Source organism: Antedon bifida, chromosome 7 (assembly GCF_963402885.1).
Source record: "Antedon bifida chromosome 7, ecAntBifi1.1, whole genome shotgun sequence".
NCBI lineage: Eukaryota > Metazoa > Echinodermata > Crinoidea > Comatulida > Antedonidae > Antedon > Antedon bifida.
Window position 1 is genome coordinate 12,624,607 of NC_136232.1, and position 16,661 is coordinate 12,641,267.

Genomic DNA, 16,661 nt, shown 5'->3' on the forward strand with positions numbered 1-16,661 from the left:
TAGACACCTAATTGGTGACAGTGGCCTAGGCTGCTTTTTTGCTTTCCTGGCAGCTGTGACTATGATTTTATATTTTCTCCTTGCATCGTGTTTGTTTAATTTTTTGATTTGTATTATTGTTATTATTACTATTATGTATTATATTTTGTAAAATGTATCTTTTTCCTGAATAAATAATGATAAAAGATAGACGATCATCCATGGCTGTGGTAATGTGGTCTTCAATAATTAGAGGGAGTCTTTGATAGCGAGGGCTTTAATTGGAGGGAGTAATTACATTACTTACGAGATTTAGTGGTAGGGATTAAATTCATAAATGTGTCACATAAGATCAACTCACTTGAACAGAAACAGCGAGGAGTCTGAGAAGCTAGAAACTAGCTCAAAACATAGCAGTCAGATATGCCTATAACAAGCGAGATGTATAGGGGGACTGGTACGCAAGATGACATTATGAACTGTCTGTGTCATCATATTCTTATGGCACATTAAACCACTGCATAAACCATACTGTCGCAATCCATAACCTTAATGTTGTTGATTTATATCTACCAAGCACCATTTTTGGGTCAAAGTCAGCACAATAGTGTTGTTATGTTTGTTAAATTAAAGGAATGGAGAGGTAAAAAATAAAACTATCTAATGGCTTTGTATAGTGTAACAAAGATTTACAATACTGTATTATTATATAAAGATTACGAGATACCGGATACATAATGCATAATTTATTTTGGCATTTACTGTGCCATAGACATGTTGGCCTCTAAACAGCTTATTTACACAGTACAGTACCGTGTTTTTTTTCTCTGCTCTGTTGAGTGCATTCTACTGTATATAATTTCATAAATCCAACTATAATATCATTATATTAAGGTTATTATTAGCATTTAAATAAGCTATACAATATACATAAAAAGAGGCATAGCTGCTATTGTACACTATTTTAAAATATAAGTTAAAGTATTGGTACATGACCCGAAAACAACACGGCTCTAGCGCCTGTGTGGTTGGTCAGTATCAGCCTGACCACTAATTGATATGTTCATTTATGAGATTTCTCAACAAGATTATTAATCATTAAAATGCAAAATAATAATACAAAATACAGTACAGCTCAAGACCAGCATCATGACCCAACTTCCACTCTCCCCAGCCTCCACTTACTCTCTCCTGCCTCCACTTATCCTCTCCTCTGCCTCCACTTACTGTACCCTATCCCAGCCTCCACTTACACTCTCCTCAGCCTCCACTTACACTCTCCCCAGCCTCCACTTACACTCTCCCCAGCCTCCACTTATACTCTCCCCAGCCTCCACTTACCCTCTCCTCAGCCTCCACTTACCCTCTCCTCAGCCTCCACTTACCCTCTCCTCAGCCTCCACTTACCCTCTCCTCAGCCTCCACCTACCCTCTGCTCAGCCTCCACTTACACTCTCCCCAGCCTCCACTTACTCTCTCCCCAGCCTCCACTTACCCTCTCCTTAGCCTCCACTTACCCTCTCCTCAGCCTCCACTTACCCTCTCCTCAGCCTCCACTTACCCTCTCTTCAGCCTCCACTTACCCTCTCTTCAGCCTCCACTTACCCTCTCCTCAGCCTCCACTTACCCTCTCCTCAGCCTCCACTTACACTCTCCCCAGCCAGAACTTTTCAACTTTTATTCTCCTAGCTACTGCACTGAACCAATTAATTGCAAACCCTCCGGTTGGAAAGAAACAAAGCTTTCAAAGTAATTCCTGTTTCTTGCAATAAAAGGTATGAAATAAAACAATTTAGCAAAATCACTAATATAGTACTAATATCACTTTATACATTCTATACAATTGCGAAACTGTGGATGCCACCAATGTATGATTCGAACCCATACAACCGGATCTAGCACTGTTGTTGTGAGGCTGGGATTACCACGCCGACGTGTTCTTTCGCTCTGAAAAACTAGCCTCAATTTATGATTTCGCATGTCACCGCTAACGTTGAAAAATACATCAGCTAGTTGCAATCCCATGATTTCGGCTTGTGGTAGATTTTGATAGTTACGGCAAAACACTTTTAAAATTGTCCGATAGCTATAGTTACTGGCATAAATGTCCTTGTCAAATTGCAATGGTTTATTCTTTTTAGAAACAGGTTCTTCAAACATCAGGTAATATGTAAATTCCGCACCTGGGTTTCCTTGAGACCATACGTACTTACATATCTGGTTTTTTAATGAATATGGACTTACAGTTCCTTCTCCAATAGGGCTGTTGATTACAGTTTTTCTACGCAATGGTTCATACATTAGATATAAGGCACATATTGTGATGTATCGGACTCCATAAGTTCCCTCAATTAGCTCTTTAGACAAATTCTGTGGAAGCTTAATTTTCGGATCTCTATGTCTGAGAAAGAAAAAAAAACCTTTTTAATATACACTACTACCAAGTAATCACAAATTACTCACAAAAGTAGTTAGTAGTGCAAAGTTATACATAGTACTAAAATAAAAAATCTTCATAAATTTCTTTTTTAATGAATAAAATGTCACAGCCAAAATCTAAATATATAGAGATATTATATTTTTCCTGTTTGATATTATGAACATAATAAATGGCTTAATTTGGCACAAGCAATCAGCAAAAACGAAACTTAACATTTTTTTTTTTTATTTCCAAACCCAACCAACAGCAAAAGAAATTCGCCAATAACAAGAGGGGAAAATATATTATTATAAATTATATTCTATTACCTTAAATAGAGAGACCTCCAGAATGCTACAGTATTTGTTACTGCACAAGCATCATGACATAAACAAGCAAACCTCCAGACGTCCTCCGGTGCGATGTACTTGGACAACTGGAACCAGATATCTGGAGGATAAACTAATCCTTCACTAACCATCGCCTCCTCATGATGGACAACGTTTGGCTGCACGTTGCAATTGACATCCAATTGCTCATCTTCAGTGACATCTAGCTCTTCAAGATTTTCAATTTCAAATTCATCATCAAAGTTTTTTTCATACCAATTTAGGTTTTCTTGCAACTTTTTTTGAGTAACATCAACTATGTCCATGCTTTTAACTGCAAAAATAAGAACAAAAATACATTGACTATGTTGATAGAAAATATTACATGAAGAAAGATACCAATCGACTGCGTGTGACCAATACAATAATAACAGTGCATACATGCCAACACTCCCATTTCGGCCGGGAGACTCCCACATTTTTAGACTCGTCTTCCAGCCTAATATTGTGCTCCTACATTTTCTCCAGGCTTACAAAGATAACTACATTTTTATGTATACTGTGTGGTTTTCTGCATTAAAAATCTACATTAAATTTACAATATTTAAGCCATTGTACGGCCATTTTCGGTCATAATTTTCTGATTTTTTTCTCAATGAAAAGGGCATTCCCATCACATAACCACCACGCAATACTGCTTGTGACATCACACACTGCACTCCGATCCTTACCTTTTGATAATAGATAGAGGACACTGTTGACCTAACAAAAACACCACCTCCCATTTTTTTTAACTGTAGATGTTGGCATGTATGACAGTACTTAAAATGAAAGTAGAATGCAAGAATGACATTACCTTTCTTTGTGATAGAGCAATTCAGCTTCTTCACATTTCTGTCTGATGAATAAGCTGTTGACGTGTTGGCATAGTCATTTAAAGTTATGGCTGTAATATATAAAAAACAAACAAAAATGTTTTTATTAAATTAAAATATACACTATAAAATAACATTTGTGATTACAGATATTGTTTCTTTTTAAATTGGATATGTCATTTTAATGTCACATAATAGTTGAGTAGACAAAATTTAAAATATTACTTGAAAAAAAAACTGTAATTTAAAGTACAGCAGAAAAAAGTCATATTATCTGGCATACAATGCAATTTGTTTGGGACAATATATCTTTAGTTCTATATACTTGTTCTGAAATAAAAAATACACTTTACAATTTTTGACATTAGGCATGTCATTTTCTCAATCCACAATATTCATTACAGAACCATAGCACTCATATTTCAACTATATCTCATACATTCTTCATTGCATTTTGTAGTTACTAAACTAGTATGAAGTAAGAACCTAGCAAGCATACCTACTGTACCTTTTATAGTTTTACTATCTCCATGCTATCTCTAAATCAATTTCAATATTACAGCAACAATATGAATGCATTTAGTGAAATCTTCATTTAATGAATGCCTTCTGATTGTGAAACAATTTTGATCTAAAAATATCTATTACTACAACACTGAATGGACATATCTGGTTAATTTTAATATTAGCTTACAATGGCTAATATCAACAAGGTAAGATTAGATAGCTTCCTCCATTGCAGTATACAAGGCTGAATTGGGTAATTCGGTTCCATCAATTGGCTTTGCCAATTTGGCAAAAGCTTCCAAGGTTACAGTATCTCCGGGTTTTCCCAAATTTCAGTTCCAAATTTGCAATGGTTAAAATTATGCAATGGCCACCACCAAATGTGGTCAACAGTGTTCATCCCCGAAAAACATGAAAAAGGAAGATGATTAAAATAAGAATTTAAATAGGCTAGTTGGGAGGTTTAATAAGTTATTCACTTCCATAGAAAAAATAAGAAAATAATAATTTCACTTGGTTAAAGATGTATTGTCCCCCAAAAACATTTATAAAATCAGACGTTGAATACAGTAGATTATTTTGTAGTTTCAATAAAGTTAGTCACTCCAGTAGGAAAAAAAATAATAATCTTTTCACTTATAAAATGACAAAATAAATGGTTAAATTCAACCATTAAAACGGTAGCGGGATGATTAGGCCCTGAGATGATTCGGCCCAGGACGATTCGGCCCGGGACGATTCGGCCCTGAGGCAATTCGGCACACTTAGATTTATCGTCTTTGATATGAATTTTATAAGCATAAAACAAGCTTTTTCCCCCAAACTTTATTTTCAGAGAGACTATGGGGTACGTACTACTAGGGATAAAGATGCAATAGCATTTTGAAAACATTGTCGAAAATGAAAATTTTTTAAAAACATGAAGGCCCTGAGGCAATTCGGCACACTTAGATTTATCGTCTTTGATATGAATTTTATAAGCATAAAACAAGCTTTTTCCCCCAAACTTTATTTTCAGAGAGACTATGGGGTACGTACTACTAGGGATAAAGATGCAATAGCATTTTGAAAACATTGTCGAAAATGAAAATTTTTTAAAAACATGAAAAAGGAAGATGATTAAAATCAATTTAAATAGGCTAGTTGGGAGTTTTAATAAAGTTATTCACTTCCATAGAACTTGGTTAAAGATGTATTGTCCCTCAAAAACATAAAAAATAAAAATTCATAAAATCAGACTTTGAATAAATTATTTTGTAGTTTTAATAAAGTTAATCACTCCAGTGGAAAAAAAAACAGAAAAAAAAATGTTTTCACTTAAAGAATGACCTCTCGTGGACGGTCTTTAGGCCTAGCCTAGCTAGGCTTAGTTTTGTAGGCCTAGTTGGTAAACATCGGTAATGTACGAACATTGTACGCTAGCTATATACCTAGCCTGACGTTGTATAGTTGCTGCATTAATTGTCTTTCTATTTTTGCCAGACTCCGTTGATACAAATTGGGGAAAACCCGGTATTTTCGCTGAAAAGTTAGGAGTCTTCCATTTGTTTTGGCCTCACGATCGATCGAAAAGTGGGTGAATTACAGAGGAAAAACAAAAATATCAATCCGCGCGCAATGCATTTTGGAATTTATAGCGGGCCGCTATAATTATTAGAATCAACTTATTTTTCACATTTTTAACCATTCAAAAACGAAAAAAGTTATCGCAATAGGACCATATAGTATTATTTTTAAATTAAGTATAGTTTGTGATCTTAAATTAGATCTAAAAAACGTAGGGAAGGTGTCTTTAATTATAAAATGACTGATGATTATAAATGGTTAAATTCAACCATTAAAACCCATTGGCTGGCAGCCAATTTGTTCTAAATTTTGCTTTAAATTACAATTTTTGGTCAAAGTGGATAGTTATTGTTAGGCGACATTAAAATGGCATATTCAACAAAATTTGTTTAAGATAAAAAAAATAATTCTTAATAAGAATTATTTTTTTCAGAGAGACAACACATCTTTAAAAAGATGAATTGTTTTTAAAGTAAATAATTGTTTTTTCTCATCCAATTTTTGGTCAATGAATAACAACTATATAGTATTACTATATGTGACATTAAAATTATAAATTATATTAAAGCCCCCTTCCCTACGTTTTTTAGATCTAATTTAAGATCACAAACTATATTTAATGTAAAAATAATACTATGGTCCTATTGCGATAACTTTTTTCGTCTTTAAACGGTTAAAAATGTGAAAAATAAGTCGATTCTAATAATTATAGCGGCCCGCTATAAATCCCAAAATGCATTGCGCGCGGATTGATATTTTTGTTTTTCACCTGTAATTCGCCCACTTTTCGATCGATCGTGAGGCCAACACAAATGGAAGACTCCTAACTTTTCAGCGAAAATACCGGGTTTTCCCCAATTTGTATCAACGGAGTCTGGCAAAAATAGAAAGACAATTAATGCAGCAACTATACAACGTCAGGCTAGGTATATAGCTAGCGTACGATGTTCGTACGTTACCGATGTTTACCAGCTAGGCCTACAAAACTAAGCCTAGCTAGGCTAGGCCTAAGACCGTCCACGAGAGGTCGATCGCCGCGAGCTACTTAGGTAGTGCATTGTTTCTCACTTTTTATCATAATTTACCATAAAACGTACATTTAAGACAAGGAATGACATGGTTTAATGTTTTTAAAGTGATATATATGTATTATTTTCCAAAAAACGTCCAAAATTGCAGGGAAGGGGTCTTTAAAAATCAAATTATTCAGGGAACAGTATAAGCAATGATTGTGGATCTAAAATAAAACATAGCTGTAGTGTAAATTGATGTTGGCAAATAAAGTTGTCCCACTATTAGGATCTGACATAATTGAAATTATGATAGAAAAAAATCTTTTTTTTTCATGATTTGATCTTCACGTTCAATTGTATGGTATATGTCGTATTCGAGTGGACCGTTGAGTAGTTTTTCCGTTGAGTACTTAATTATTTAACGGAGTATTTTGAGCGTTGAGATTGTTCTTAACGAAAAAGCTTTCGTTGTCTGCAATGTTTTCTATTGAAATGACTTTCTGTTGAGCACAAATTTACAATTCGAATACAAAAAGTACTCAACGAATCTTTACGTTGACAACGAAAGTTCCCAATTGAATACGACAAATGTCTATGTTATGCGCGATTTGAACGATTTGCGCAATTTGAAATTGCGCAAAAAAATCCTTGCGCAATTTGAAATTGCGCAAAGAATTCTTGCGCAATTTGAAATTGCGCAAAGATTTTCTTGCGCAATATTAAATTGCGCAATCAACTTGCGCAATTTCAAATTGCGCAAGAAAATCTTTGCGCAATTTCAAATTGCGCTGCACAATTTGTAAAATTTTCAAATTGCGCAGCAGAATTCTACAAGAATGCGTGCCAACGTCGACGATCGGTTAACAATAATAATTTATTGGAAACTAATAAAATGAAACATAATAAATGCGAAGATAACATGTGTATAATACACAGCATAAATGGTATACACAATTAAATAATATTATCACTCATTGTAACTTGAAATAAATCATAATAAATGTAAAAATAACAAAAATTAATGTAGTGAGTAATACACAACAGAGCCATATATAGAGAGAGTTACGACTTCGAATGGATTAGAAGCCATGTTTGTGTCCAACTATTCCTATGTAGCGTATGGAGTTGAGTCTTTTGTTTTGAAAATGTATAACGTTCAAAAGGCTTTAATTATCGAATTTAATATCAAAACAATCAATTTGATTAAAGGTTTTTGTTAAAATAATAAAAAATTTATAAAGTTACTGCGAACATGATTTAAAACAACAAAAATAGCAATTTCGGAACGGCTCTGGTTGTGCGCTCCATGCACGCTCTACGCGTGCGCGTTTAGTTTGTACAGCGATTCTCTATAGTAATGCATTGTTTTTACATTTTGTTGTTTAAAATCATGTTCGCAGTAACTTTATGATTTCGTTATTATCTTAACAAAAACCTTTAAACAAATTGATTGTTTTGATATTAAATTCGATATTTAAAGCCTTGTGAATGTTATACATTTTCGAAGCAAATGACTCGACTCCATACGCTACATAGGCATAGTTGGACACAAACATGGCCGGCGTGCACACCACGTGACTTTCTAAAATCCGTGAACGCAATGCTGTAACTCTCTCTATATATGGCTCTGATACACAACATAGTCTAACGCCACCAACGTTTAGACTTGCTATCAAACATAGCCAGTAGGCTCAAAGGTCTATCTTTGGTAGGCTAGAGTAGTATTAGCCGCCCGCCGTGCCCGCCGGGAACACCACCGCTTCGTTTTCATTCGTCGGGTCTTCGACGGTATGCTAACAATAACAATATTTTCACTACTAAAATAAGGAAATGCGATATTATCTTTAATTTTGAATCATTCTTAGAAATTACTATAAAAATATGAGTGTGCATGATTTCACAATCTGTCGAAAAACCTTGCGCAATTTGCAGATTACTTGCGCAATTTAATACGTTGCTTGCGCAATTTGAAACACATGTTTCAATTCAAATTGCGCAAGGAATTGTTTGCGCAATTTTAAATTGCGCAAATCGTTCAAATCGCGCATAACATCTATATTTTAAATATAAAAGAGCAGTATAAATTTGATAAAATGAATGTACAACATTTCAGGTCAAACATTCAGTGCTTGTCTACTCACTATTGTTAGTATTTAGTAGGCAGGCTGAGCTACTACTTGATAATGCCGATATTCCTCCTCTAAAGCCTATCAAATAAGCCAAGTCATACCACCCTATTTTACTTTTATAGACTACTAGAGGGCCTACAGTATAATTAGATTCTACTCTAGGCCCTAGGCCTAGGATAGATGCCTAGCCTTGCTGAAAACTTACAGCCTTCTTGAATTTTAGACATTACATGGAATTTAGCGGGATGTCGTCTACATTGTCGATTATTTTTTCTTTTCTTCTTATTATGCATTTTGAAACATTTTTCGATAATTGTTCATTGAACCGAGGAGAAAAAAATGTAAACAAAAAAATGATGAACTTACGCGTACCACACGCAAGAGGGCGCGCGTACTATAAAAACAAAATAGGCCTACCACCTCTAGGCTAGGCTATAATAAAAGACTAGGCCTAGGCGTTAAAGTTTGTTTTGTGTGGTTTCCTCGATCAAAATATACTATTTAATTGTAAATATTTGACAAATTATGTTTCTAGGAGTCATTGGAAATCAATAGTCTTGTGTTTCAAACCAAACATGTCTTCTTTAAACTGTCAGTGTCAGCAGTTGACCACTGAAAATGCTGGGCAGTTTCTTGACTCGATAGACACTGTGCTCATCGATTGTGATGGTTTGTACTGTCAATAAGTCGTTTCGCCCTAAAAAAATAAAAGTTTTGATCTAGTTATAGAGGTAGACCAGTAGATTAGGGCCTGGTAAGTGTAGACTAGAGGGATCATCCGACTAGAGTTACAATAGTGTGCAGTTATATAGCTACAGTACATTGCATTTTTACTACTATCTAGGCCTAGCTAGGCCTAGTAGGCCCCCTAATAATAGTAATATGTAATATATTTATGTTATGTTACAAATCTGTTCCATTTTCGGAGTTATATTCTTGAATTTACATTTTAATTAAATTCAATTCTACCTAGGCCTAGAAATAATTTCTTAAAATTAATTATGGCAGGAGTGTCTGATAAGTCTTTCATTAGTTTCAATCATCATGCTCAAGATTTAATTGCAAAATGATTTAAATTCGTTTCACCCACTCTTTCCTTTTTTTAGCAACCCCAAAAGGTGAATACCACATTTACACTGTACACATAATAATTATTTAAATTTGCATGCAGGTGTATTGTGGAATTCAAATGACACAATAGATGGTGCAGTTGAAACTATCCAGATGCTTAGAAAGATGGTAAGCTAATCTAATTGTTTAATTCAGCTTATAAATGAGAGACACTTTTTGCTTTATTACCCACATTTTTTTTAATTCAAAGTTCATAAAAAGTATCAATCACTTTTAAAATTCAGTATTCTTAATTCTTTATTGCACAACACAACAACAAAAAACACTGGCACTGTAAATTAAAAGCAAATTGGCAGGAAACACAAAAGGGAACTTGGCCTAAAAAAGTAATCTCGAAAAATCCATCTCGAAATCAAGCACACTAGGCATTAAAGGAATAGAAATGTGTATGATCCTATTTATATCAATATATATTAACGATCTTTATAACCCTAAACAGTCAAGCCTTATTTATTTATTTTATAGTTTATTATTTTCCAAGGTACTTTGATTGCATTTTGTATCTTCTTGTCTGCTTTGTTTCTCAAATATGTAAAATTGGCAGGGTTTACATACACATTATTGAAGTAGCAATTCACAAAATGTTTACAGCATTCATTTAGAAAAGAAGCCTACCCACAAGAGTCCTAAAAAAAGAGGTTTTATGGTATATAAAGAATATAGAAACAGCATTTTCTTTGCTTTGCAACTTAATATCTATTCTTATACATTTTTTAGTGAGCTATTAATAACATTAAATGTTTGTATTTCTATTTCAGGGTAAACAGCCAATATTTGTAACAAATAATAGTACAAAGTCAAGACGACAGTATATAGAAAAGTTCAATAGATTAGGCTTCAAAGTGTCAGAGGTTGGTATTATTTATACAGTACTGTAAAACCTGAATATGAACGTGAATGTCTGTTTTCACATTACATAATACTGTATGTTACTTATTATTACAAGTAATTTTAACAAGATGTTTTCATTGACATCATTCATGACTGTATAAATTTAATTATACTTGGGTATGTTAATAACAATAGTGTATTTTATTTTAACCAATACAAATAAATTGAGCAGAATACTTAGCAAAATGCCGAGGGTGCGCTATGTAGACCTATTTACTATTTAAACCTATATTAAAGATCTATACAAATAACTCAAAATGTTTAGAAGAGGTCACAAATCAAATAGTTTCTTGACAAAAAAAAGGGGCAATCTTGAACAAATACAGAGGTATACTTACTTAATTTAATTTATACTGAATCAATGCACTAACACGGTGTGTGTCCTTTTTGTATAGGATGAGATATTTGGCACCGCATATGTAGCTGGTCTGTACCTTAAACACAAGTTAAAGTTCAGTGGAAAGATCTATCTGATTGGTGGATCAGGGCTCGCTGAAGAGTTGACAATACAAGGAATTCCGTTTATTGGTCCAGGAGTAAATGTCCATTTTATTTTGATACACTTTGAAGCTTGGCATGGGCATTAAAATTCCATTTGTGTTAAATTGTTTCTACACTATTTGTTCAGACATACATACATACTGTTGGTTTATGTATACGCTCACCCCTCATACTTTATTTTCTACTTCAAATTGGCAGTGATTTTCATGCAAAATGAGCCATGTGGACATTTCCTGTCCTATGAAGACACCCACATCCACCCAACCCCCTCACACATCCCTCTCTAATTTTATGTTGCAGAGGAATTTAATGAAGACTATACCACCCCACTACCTCCCTCCTAATTTTGTGTTGTAAAGGATATGATTATTAAATTGCGAAAAAACATGATTATATAAAAAAAGATGAATTATGCAGTAAGCAAATTAAAATTAATTCTAATCTCTTTTTACACACAGTACGACCATGTTGAGGAGGGTGAAGATGTCCACAACTGGACCAATATTGAACTTGATCCAGAGGTTAGTATAAATTAGATGGAATAACAGTAAAAAACACATTCAGGAATAGGCATATAGTACCAATCATAATATCAACATGTTACATGATTGGTATTGCATTGTATGCCAACCTGCTATTATATATAATTATATTTTGAACACACAACATGTAGTAGTAATCTTAAAGCTATGGAACGAAAGATGGCACTGTGTTGTTAAATAATGGAAAACCATATAAAGGATTGAATAGCGCGGTCTACCGACGGAACAAGTGTCACTGTAGCTTTAGACTGAACAAAATCTCAGTCTTGATAGAGTATAGTAAACCAAGAAAAAATGCTGAGGAGATTCATAGTAAACTTGCAGTGCAGCCGGATCTAGGGTTTTGAAATTGGGGAAGGTGGGGGTGGCGAGAATCACAAGGCCTAAAAATTGCTGAATTGGATCCGCCTATTTATAGTGCACTATATTATGATGATAAAACATAAATCACCAAATACTATTTATATTTTTCTATAGGTGCGAGGTGTGCTTGTTGGTTTTGATCCTTTGATTTCATTCCGTAAAGTTTGTCGTGCTGCAAGTTACCTTACTGACCCTAGTGTTCCATACATAGCCACTAACCTAGATGGCAGATTACCTATACCAAACAAGGGTAGAGTTATTCCAGGTGAGACACATTGTCTTAATATGTGCTCTTGATGCTTGCATCTACATTCAATGTGTGGTGATGCAGGGGCCGTGCATAGAAACTTAAGAGCAATGTAAATAATGTTTGCATTCATTACAAATTTGTGATCTGTGAATTGTGCGTAATGCGCCATGCTAATGTGTGCCAGACATAATGAAAATACACCATTATGACTCATAATTTACGCATTCTTCCTGGATGGTATCTCAATGTTATGTGTATAGATTGCACATAGAGACCATGTGGTCAATGCAATTGAATGGTGCCAACATATAGCGTTAATATTCTATGGGGTAAACTATTTGTAACATAAATGACATGCATTGTCATACATTGAATGTGGACTGTTGAGTAACTGCCAAGTGGAAATTGATACAATTACTTTAAAGATGTATTGTCCCTTTGACTAATTCCAAAAAAATAAAAAATAACAGATTTCGAAAAAAGGTGGGTCATTTTGAAGTATCATAATAGTTATTAACTATCACCAAAAATTTTTCGAAAAAAAAATCATTTAACTGAAATACAGACATTTTTTTGTTTTAAAAATAACTTTGACTTCCAGTCAAAGTTTTCGATCAAGACATATCCCATAATGAAACTTGCTTGTTTGGCTACTCTGTATGCATAATCATAAAACTTCCTCACGATATGTGTGAAAACATCTTCTCAACCATGACGATTTGTAAACAATCGTAATTAGCATATACATAATGCGTACTCATGGTTTGAAATCTTTGTTTACTTTCGCTCGCGACGATTTTCCAGACGAAATGTAATCAAACTAATTTACCTGTTAATTACGTAAACTTGTTGCTTTTGGCTTGAATTTTCGATTTAAAGTGAATAACTTTAATATTACTTTGATATGGCCAATTTAAATTTAAAATATTTTGACCTTCATTTTTTTGTGTTTCAAGGGACAATACATCTTTAACAAAAATGCAGTTTTCATAATCTTCAAATAAATATGCTACTTTTAGGAGGCTTAATAAGCAAGAGCTGAAAATATATTAGCTTATACTACCAGGTCTGTCTATTGTTGGTACTGTATATATATGTATTTATTTTTTTTCAAATTTGTTTCTAGGTACTGGATGTTTAGTAGACTTTGTAACAAAAGCTGCTGCTAGGCAACCAACTGTGGTTGGCAAACCAAATGAACTAATGTTTCAATGTGTCAAAGAAAAGTAAGTTTTAATGGTTTATTGGTATTACAATGTGGAGTGCCTCTCAATATTTATAATCCTGCTTCATTAATTTACATTTTTCTCAGTTCATATTTTAATAATAATAATAATCAAGGTTTATTTATTTCAATTGTTCTTGCAGTTAAAAAAAATGAATTACAACAATCATGACAATTTATAAAAATTAGATACATAATATAAAAACATTTAACATCAAAATTAACATCTCCATGTTTTTGTTTGTTAGTCAAAATAAATTATGATATATTACAATACATTTAAGAATTTGATTGCTTTCCTGTTTAAAATTCACAAAAAAATAAAATGTTCTACTCCATAAATAATTTTTCTAAAGTAAACAAAGTTTTTCTTCCAAATATGGTATCATAGTACTGGTGGTCTAGGTTAAGGACTTAAAACTGTAGGTCCATGCTGTGCTAATGTGCACTTGAAGAACCTAGTTCATCTTTTGAAAAAAGTGTTCTGGTCAATTTTTGCCCCTGTGTTCTGGTTATTTTCATTTCATTATAAACCATGTGTGGCCTTAGGTCACAATTGGATGAAATATATTCTAACTAAAAACTTAATAATACAGTAACATAAAAAATATCTATTTTATACAAATGTTGTTCTCAAAGATTATGGTGAATTGGCAAGTGATTTGATTGATTAATGATGATTGTTTGTTTATAGGTTTCCATTGATTAATCCTGAAAGAACAGTCATGGTTGGTGATAGGTTAGATACAGATATTTTACTTGGCAAGAATTGTAATCTGAAGACACTTATGGTTTTAACTGGTATATCAAGTTTGGAAGATGTCCAACACAATCAGCAGAGCACATCTGAATCCCTCCAAAAACTAGTTCCAGATTTCTACATTCCTGCATTTGGGGACTTACACAAATTGGTAAAAAAAGAGTGAAGAATTAAAGATAATGAGAACTACGATCTGATATAGTAAAACCAGGAAAGAGTGAATTCACTCTTCCCTGGTAAAACAAATGTTTTATAAACTTAGCTTGGGACCCACAAAGGTGTTTATATTCATATTGTATACAGTAATAGCACCTTTGTGTTCATGTGGATGATTTATATATTATAATATGCAATTGGTGATGACATTTATGATACAGAAATGGCAATATATTGGACACATGCTGGTGTAATAATTTTTATTTATTATTTTTATTGTACAACGGACAACACATTGGACGAAAATCTAAGTTAAGAAAGTACTACTGTAGAAGACATAATCACAATTTCATTTTAATATACACTTCTACTGCATATGGTAGCTATTGAATGTTTCTATTTTTAAACAGATAATTTGTATTGTTCAGTTTATCTATTGTTCCAATGCATGGTAGTGTATGCATTATGTTTGGTAATTTTTTTAAAAATTGTATTCAGTTCACAACCAACAGCGATAAAACCGCCACTAACAGGTTGAACTAAACATAATAAACTATAATAGTAAATTCAAATAAGCAACAATAACATAAACAAAGATTGGAATATTATAGAGATTTAACAATTTTACCATTAAATACATTTAAACTATCATAAAATAAATCAATATCCAAACAAGTAACAAGCACACTATTAAATGTGTTAGTAAACATTATACATGCATGCATTGTGAATTGGATACAATATGTATGGGGAAATGGGGGTAAAATGTAAAATTTGAAAAATATGTCTAGTACTTAAGTAGGCATGCAGTAAATGTTATTATTAATTGCTATGGTAATAAGGTAAAACATTTTTTTTTTTTAATGGACAAATCACTGAACATTTAACACAATTTGAATACTATTGGATCTAACTGACTGTTAAGGCTGTAAAGACAAAACAAAGTTGTGCAACACAATTGAGTTGGCCAATCAAGTTTGGATGATCGTCCATCATTACATGATTGGTCAAATTACTTGTGGTGTGTTTACTGTACGTCCTTGTGTTGCATCCAAGTAGGAACCAATTTTGAGATGTAACAAATGTATTTCCAATTAAAACCAATTTTACAATAGGGTTTTGATTTAGATAAAAATCTGTAGTAATAACACTGTAGTACTTTAATTAAAGGATTGGTAGTACCTTAGATGTACAGTATATTGTTTTAGTTTGGGCTATGAAATAATCATTTAGTAAAAAGGTTGATATTACAGACATAAATGTATTTATAATAAGTTGCAAACTAGTATTACCTGGGAATGACATGTAACCACTCATTGCCTGCCAATGCCAATCTCAGCACAATAACTCAGTGGCATAACGCAGAAAAATCCACTGGTTTAACACTCTTAAGGGGCCCTCTAACGCTGGTTTATTGGACCGCTTATGCTCTGTCCCTTCAACTCAGTCTAGTGGCCCTGGATTTAGCCAGTGTGCACTCATAGCCGTTACGCCATTATGTAGTAAAATTAATTTTTCGCTTTGAAATTTTGCAGTTATACCAATTTATACAAATATACATACTAGACATAGTCTTTGATATTGTAATAATAGCAAAGAAAATTGTTTTACATAATGAATGATTTCTACAACTAATGAAATGCAGTACAGTGCAATAATTTAATTATTGCATTGTTCTGTTATATATATTATATATATACTCAGTTGAAATAGTGTTGACCACTGCTGCAAAGGTTTGATGTATTAAATACAGAGTGAAGGAATAACATATACTGTGTTTGATTAGTTTAATTATAATATTTTGTTTTGGTACAGGAGGCCAATATGCATTAACGATGAATTTTCCTGTCTTACACCCTTGAGAAAAATTGAGTGCAAAAGTCTTGCATGTTTCCAGAAAGAATGTTTAGAATTCCGATGAGAGAGATATATGTTACAATTAAAAGGCAGCATGTTGCGACTGAAAGAAAGTTTTGAAAACTATTCTAAATATTATTATATAGCTAATCCTTTTTAAATTATAAA

The 16,661-nt window shown here is 33.1% G+C and overlaps 2 protein-coding genes across 7 annotated transcripts; one reads left to right on the forward strand and one right to left on the reverse strand.

Annotated features, from left to right (window-relative positions):
* Positions 1-509: 509 nt before the first annotated feature.
* LOC144848657 (transmembrane protein 183-like) lies at positions 510-9,367 on the reverse strand. Of its 6 annotated transcripts, none has more exons than XR_013613898.1 (5): positions 9,023-9,158; positions 3,584-3,673; positions 2,728-3,061; positions 1,585-2,380; positions 510-1,541 (listed from the first exon to the last, which is right to left on the reverse strand). XR_013613898.1 is itself a non-coding variant. In XM_078705492.1 (4 exons), the coding sequence occupies exons 3-4, from the start codon at positions 3,051-3,053 to the stop codon at positions 1,801-1,803; spliced, it is 906 nt and encodes a 301-aa protein (XP_078561618.1). In that variant the 5' UTR covers positions 3,054-3,061; positions 3,584-3,673; positions 9,235-9,367; the 3' UTR covers positions 510-1,800. The 6 variants fall into 6 exon arrangements, 2 of the variants coding, with proteins under 2 accessions (XP_078561618.1, XP_078561617.1); XR_013613899.1 differs by having other exon boundaries at positions 510-1,343; positions 1,427-2,380; XR_013613901.1 differs by having other exon boundaries at positions 510-1,165; positions 1,229-2,380.
* Positions 9,354-16,396, forward strand: LOC144848660 (glycerol-3-phosphate phosphatase-like). Its single transcript, XM_078705494.1, has 8 exons — positions 9,354-9,486; positions 9,989-10,056; positions 10,707-10,799; positions 11,235-11,375; positions 11,799-11,861; positions 12,360-12,510; positions 13,622-13,721; positions 14,415-16,396. The coding sequence occupies exons 1-8, from the start codon at positions 9,393-9,395 to the stop codon at positions 14,644-14,646; spliced, it is 942 nt and encodes a 313-aa protein (XP_078561620.1). The 5' UTR covers positions 9,354-9,392; the 3' UTR covers positions 14,647-16,396.
* The last annotated feature ends 265 nt before the right edge of the window (positions 16,397-16,661 follow it).

Excerpts from the sequence above, each read along its gene's own strand:
- LOC144848657 (XM_078705491.1), bottom strand. The coding sequence starts at position 9,110 with ATGCATAATAAGAAGAAAAGAAAAAATAATCGACAATGTAGACGACAT. Across the intron at positions 3,674-9,022 it reads GTCTAAAATTCAAGAAGGCT|CCATAACTTTAAATGACTAT; the intron begins GTAAGTTTTCAG and ends TATATATTACAG. Across the intron at positions 3,062-3,583 it reads TTGCTCTATCACAAAGAAAG|TTAAAAGCATGGACATAGTT; the intron begins GTAATGTCATTC and ends TTATTTTTGCAG.
- LOC144848660 (XM_078705494.1), top strand. The coding sequence starts at position 9,393 with ATGTCTTCTTTAAACTGTCAGTGTCAGCAGTTGACCACTGAAAATGCT. Across the intron at positions 9,487-9,988 it reads TGTGCTCATCGATTGTGATG|GTGTATTGTGGAATTCAAAT; the intron begins GTTTGTACTGTC and ends ATTTGCATGCAG. Across the intron at positions 11,376-11,798 it reads TTCCGTTTATTGGTCCAGGA|TACGACCATGTTGAGGAGGG; the intron begins GTAAATGTCCAT and ends TTTTACACACAG.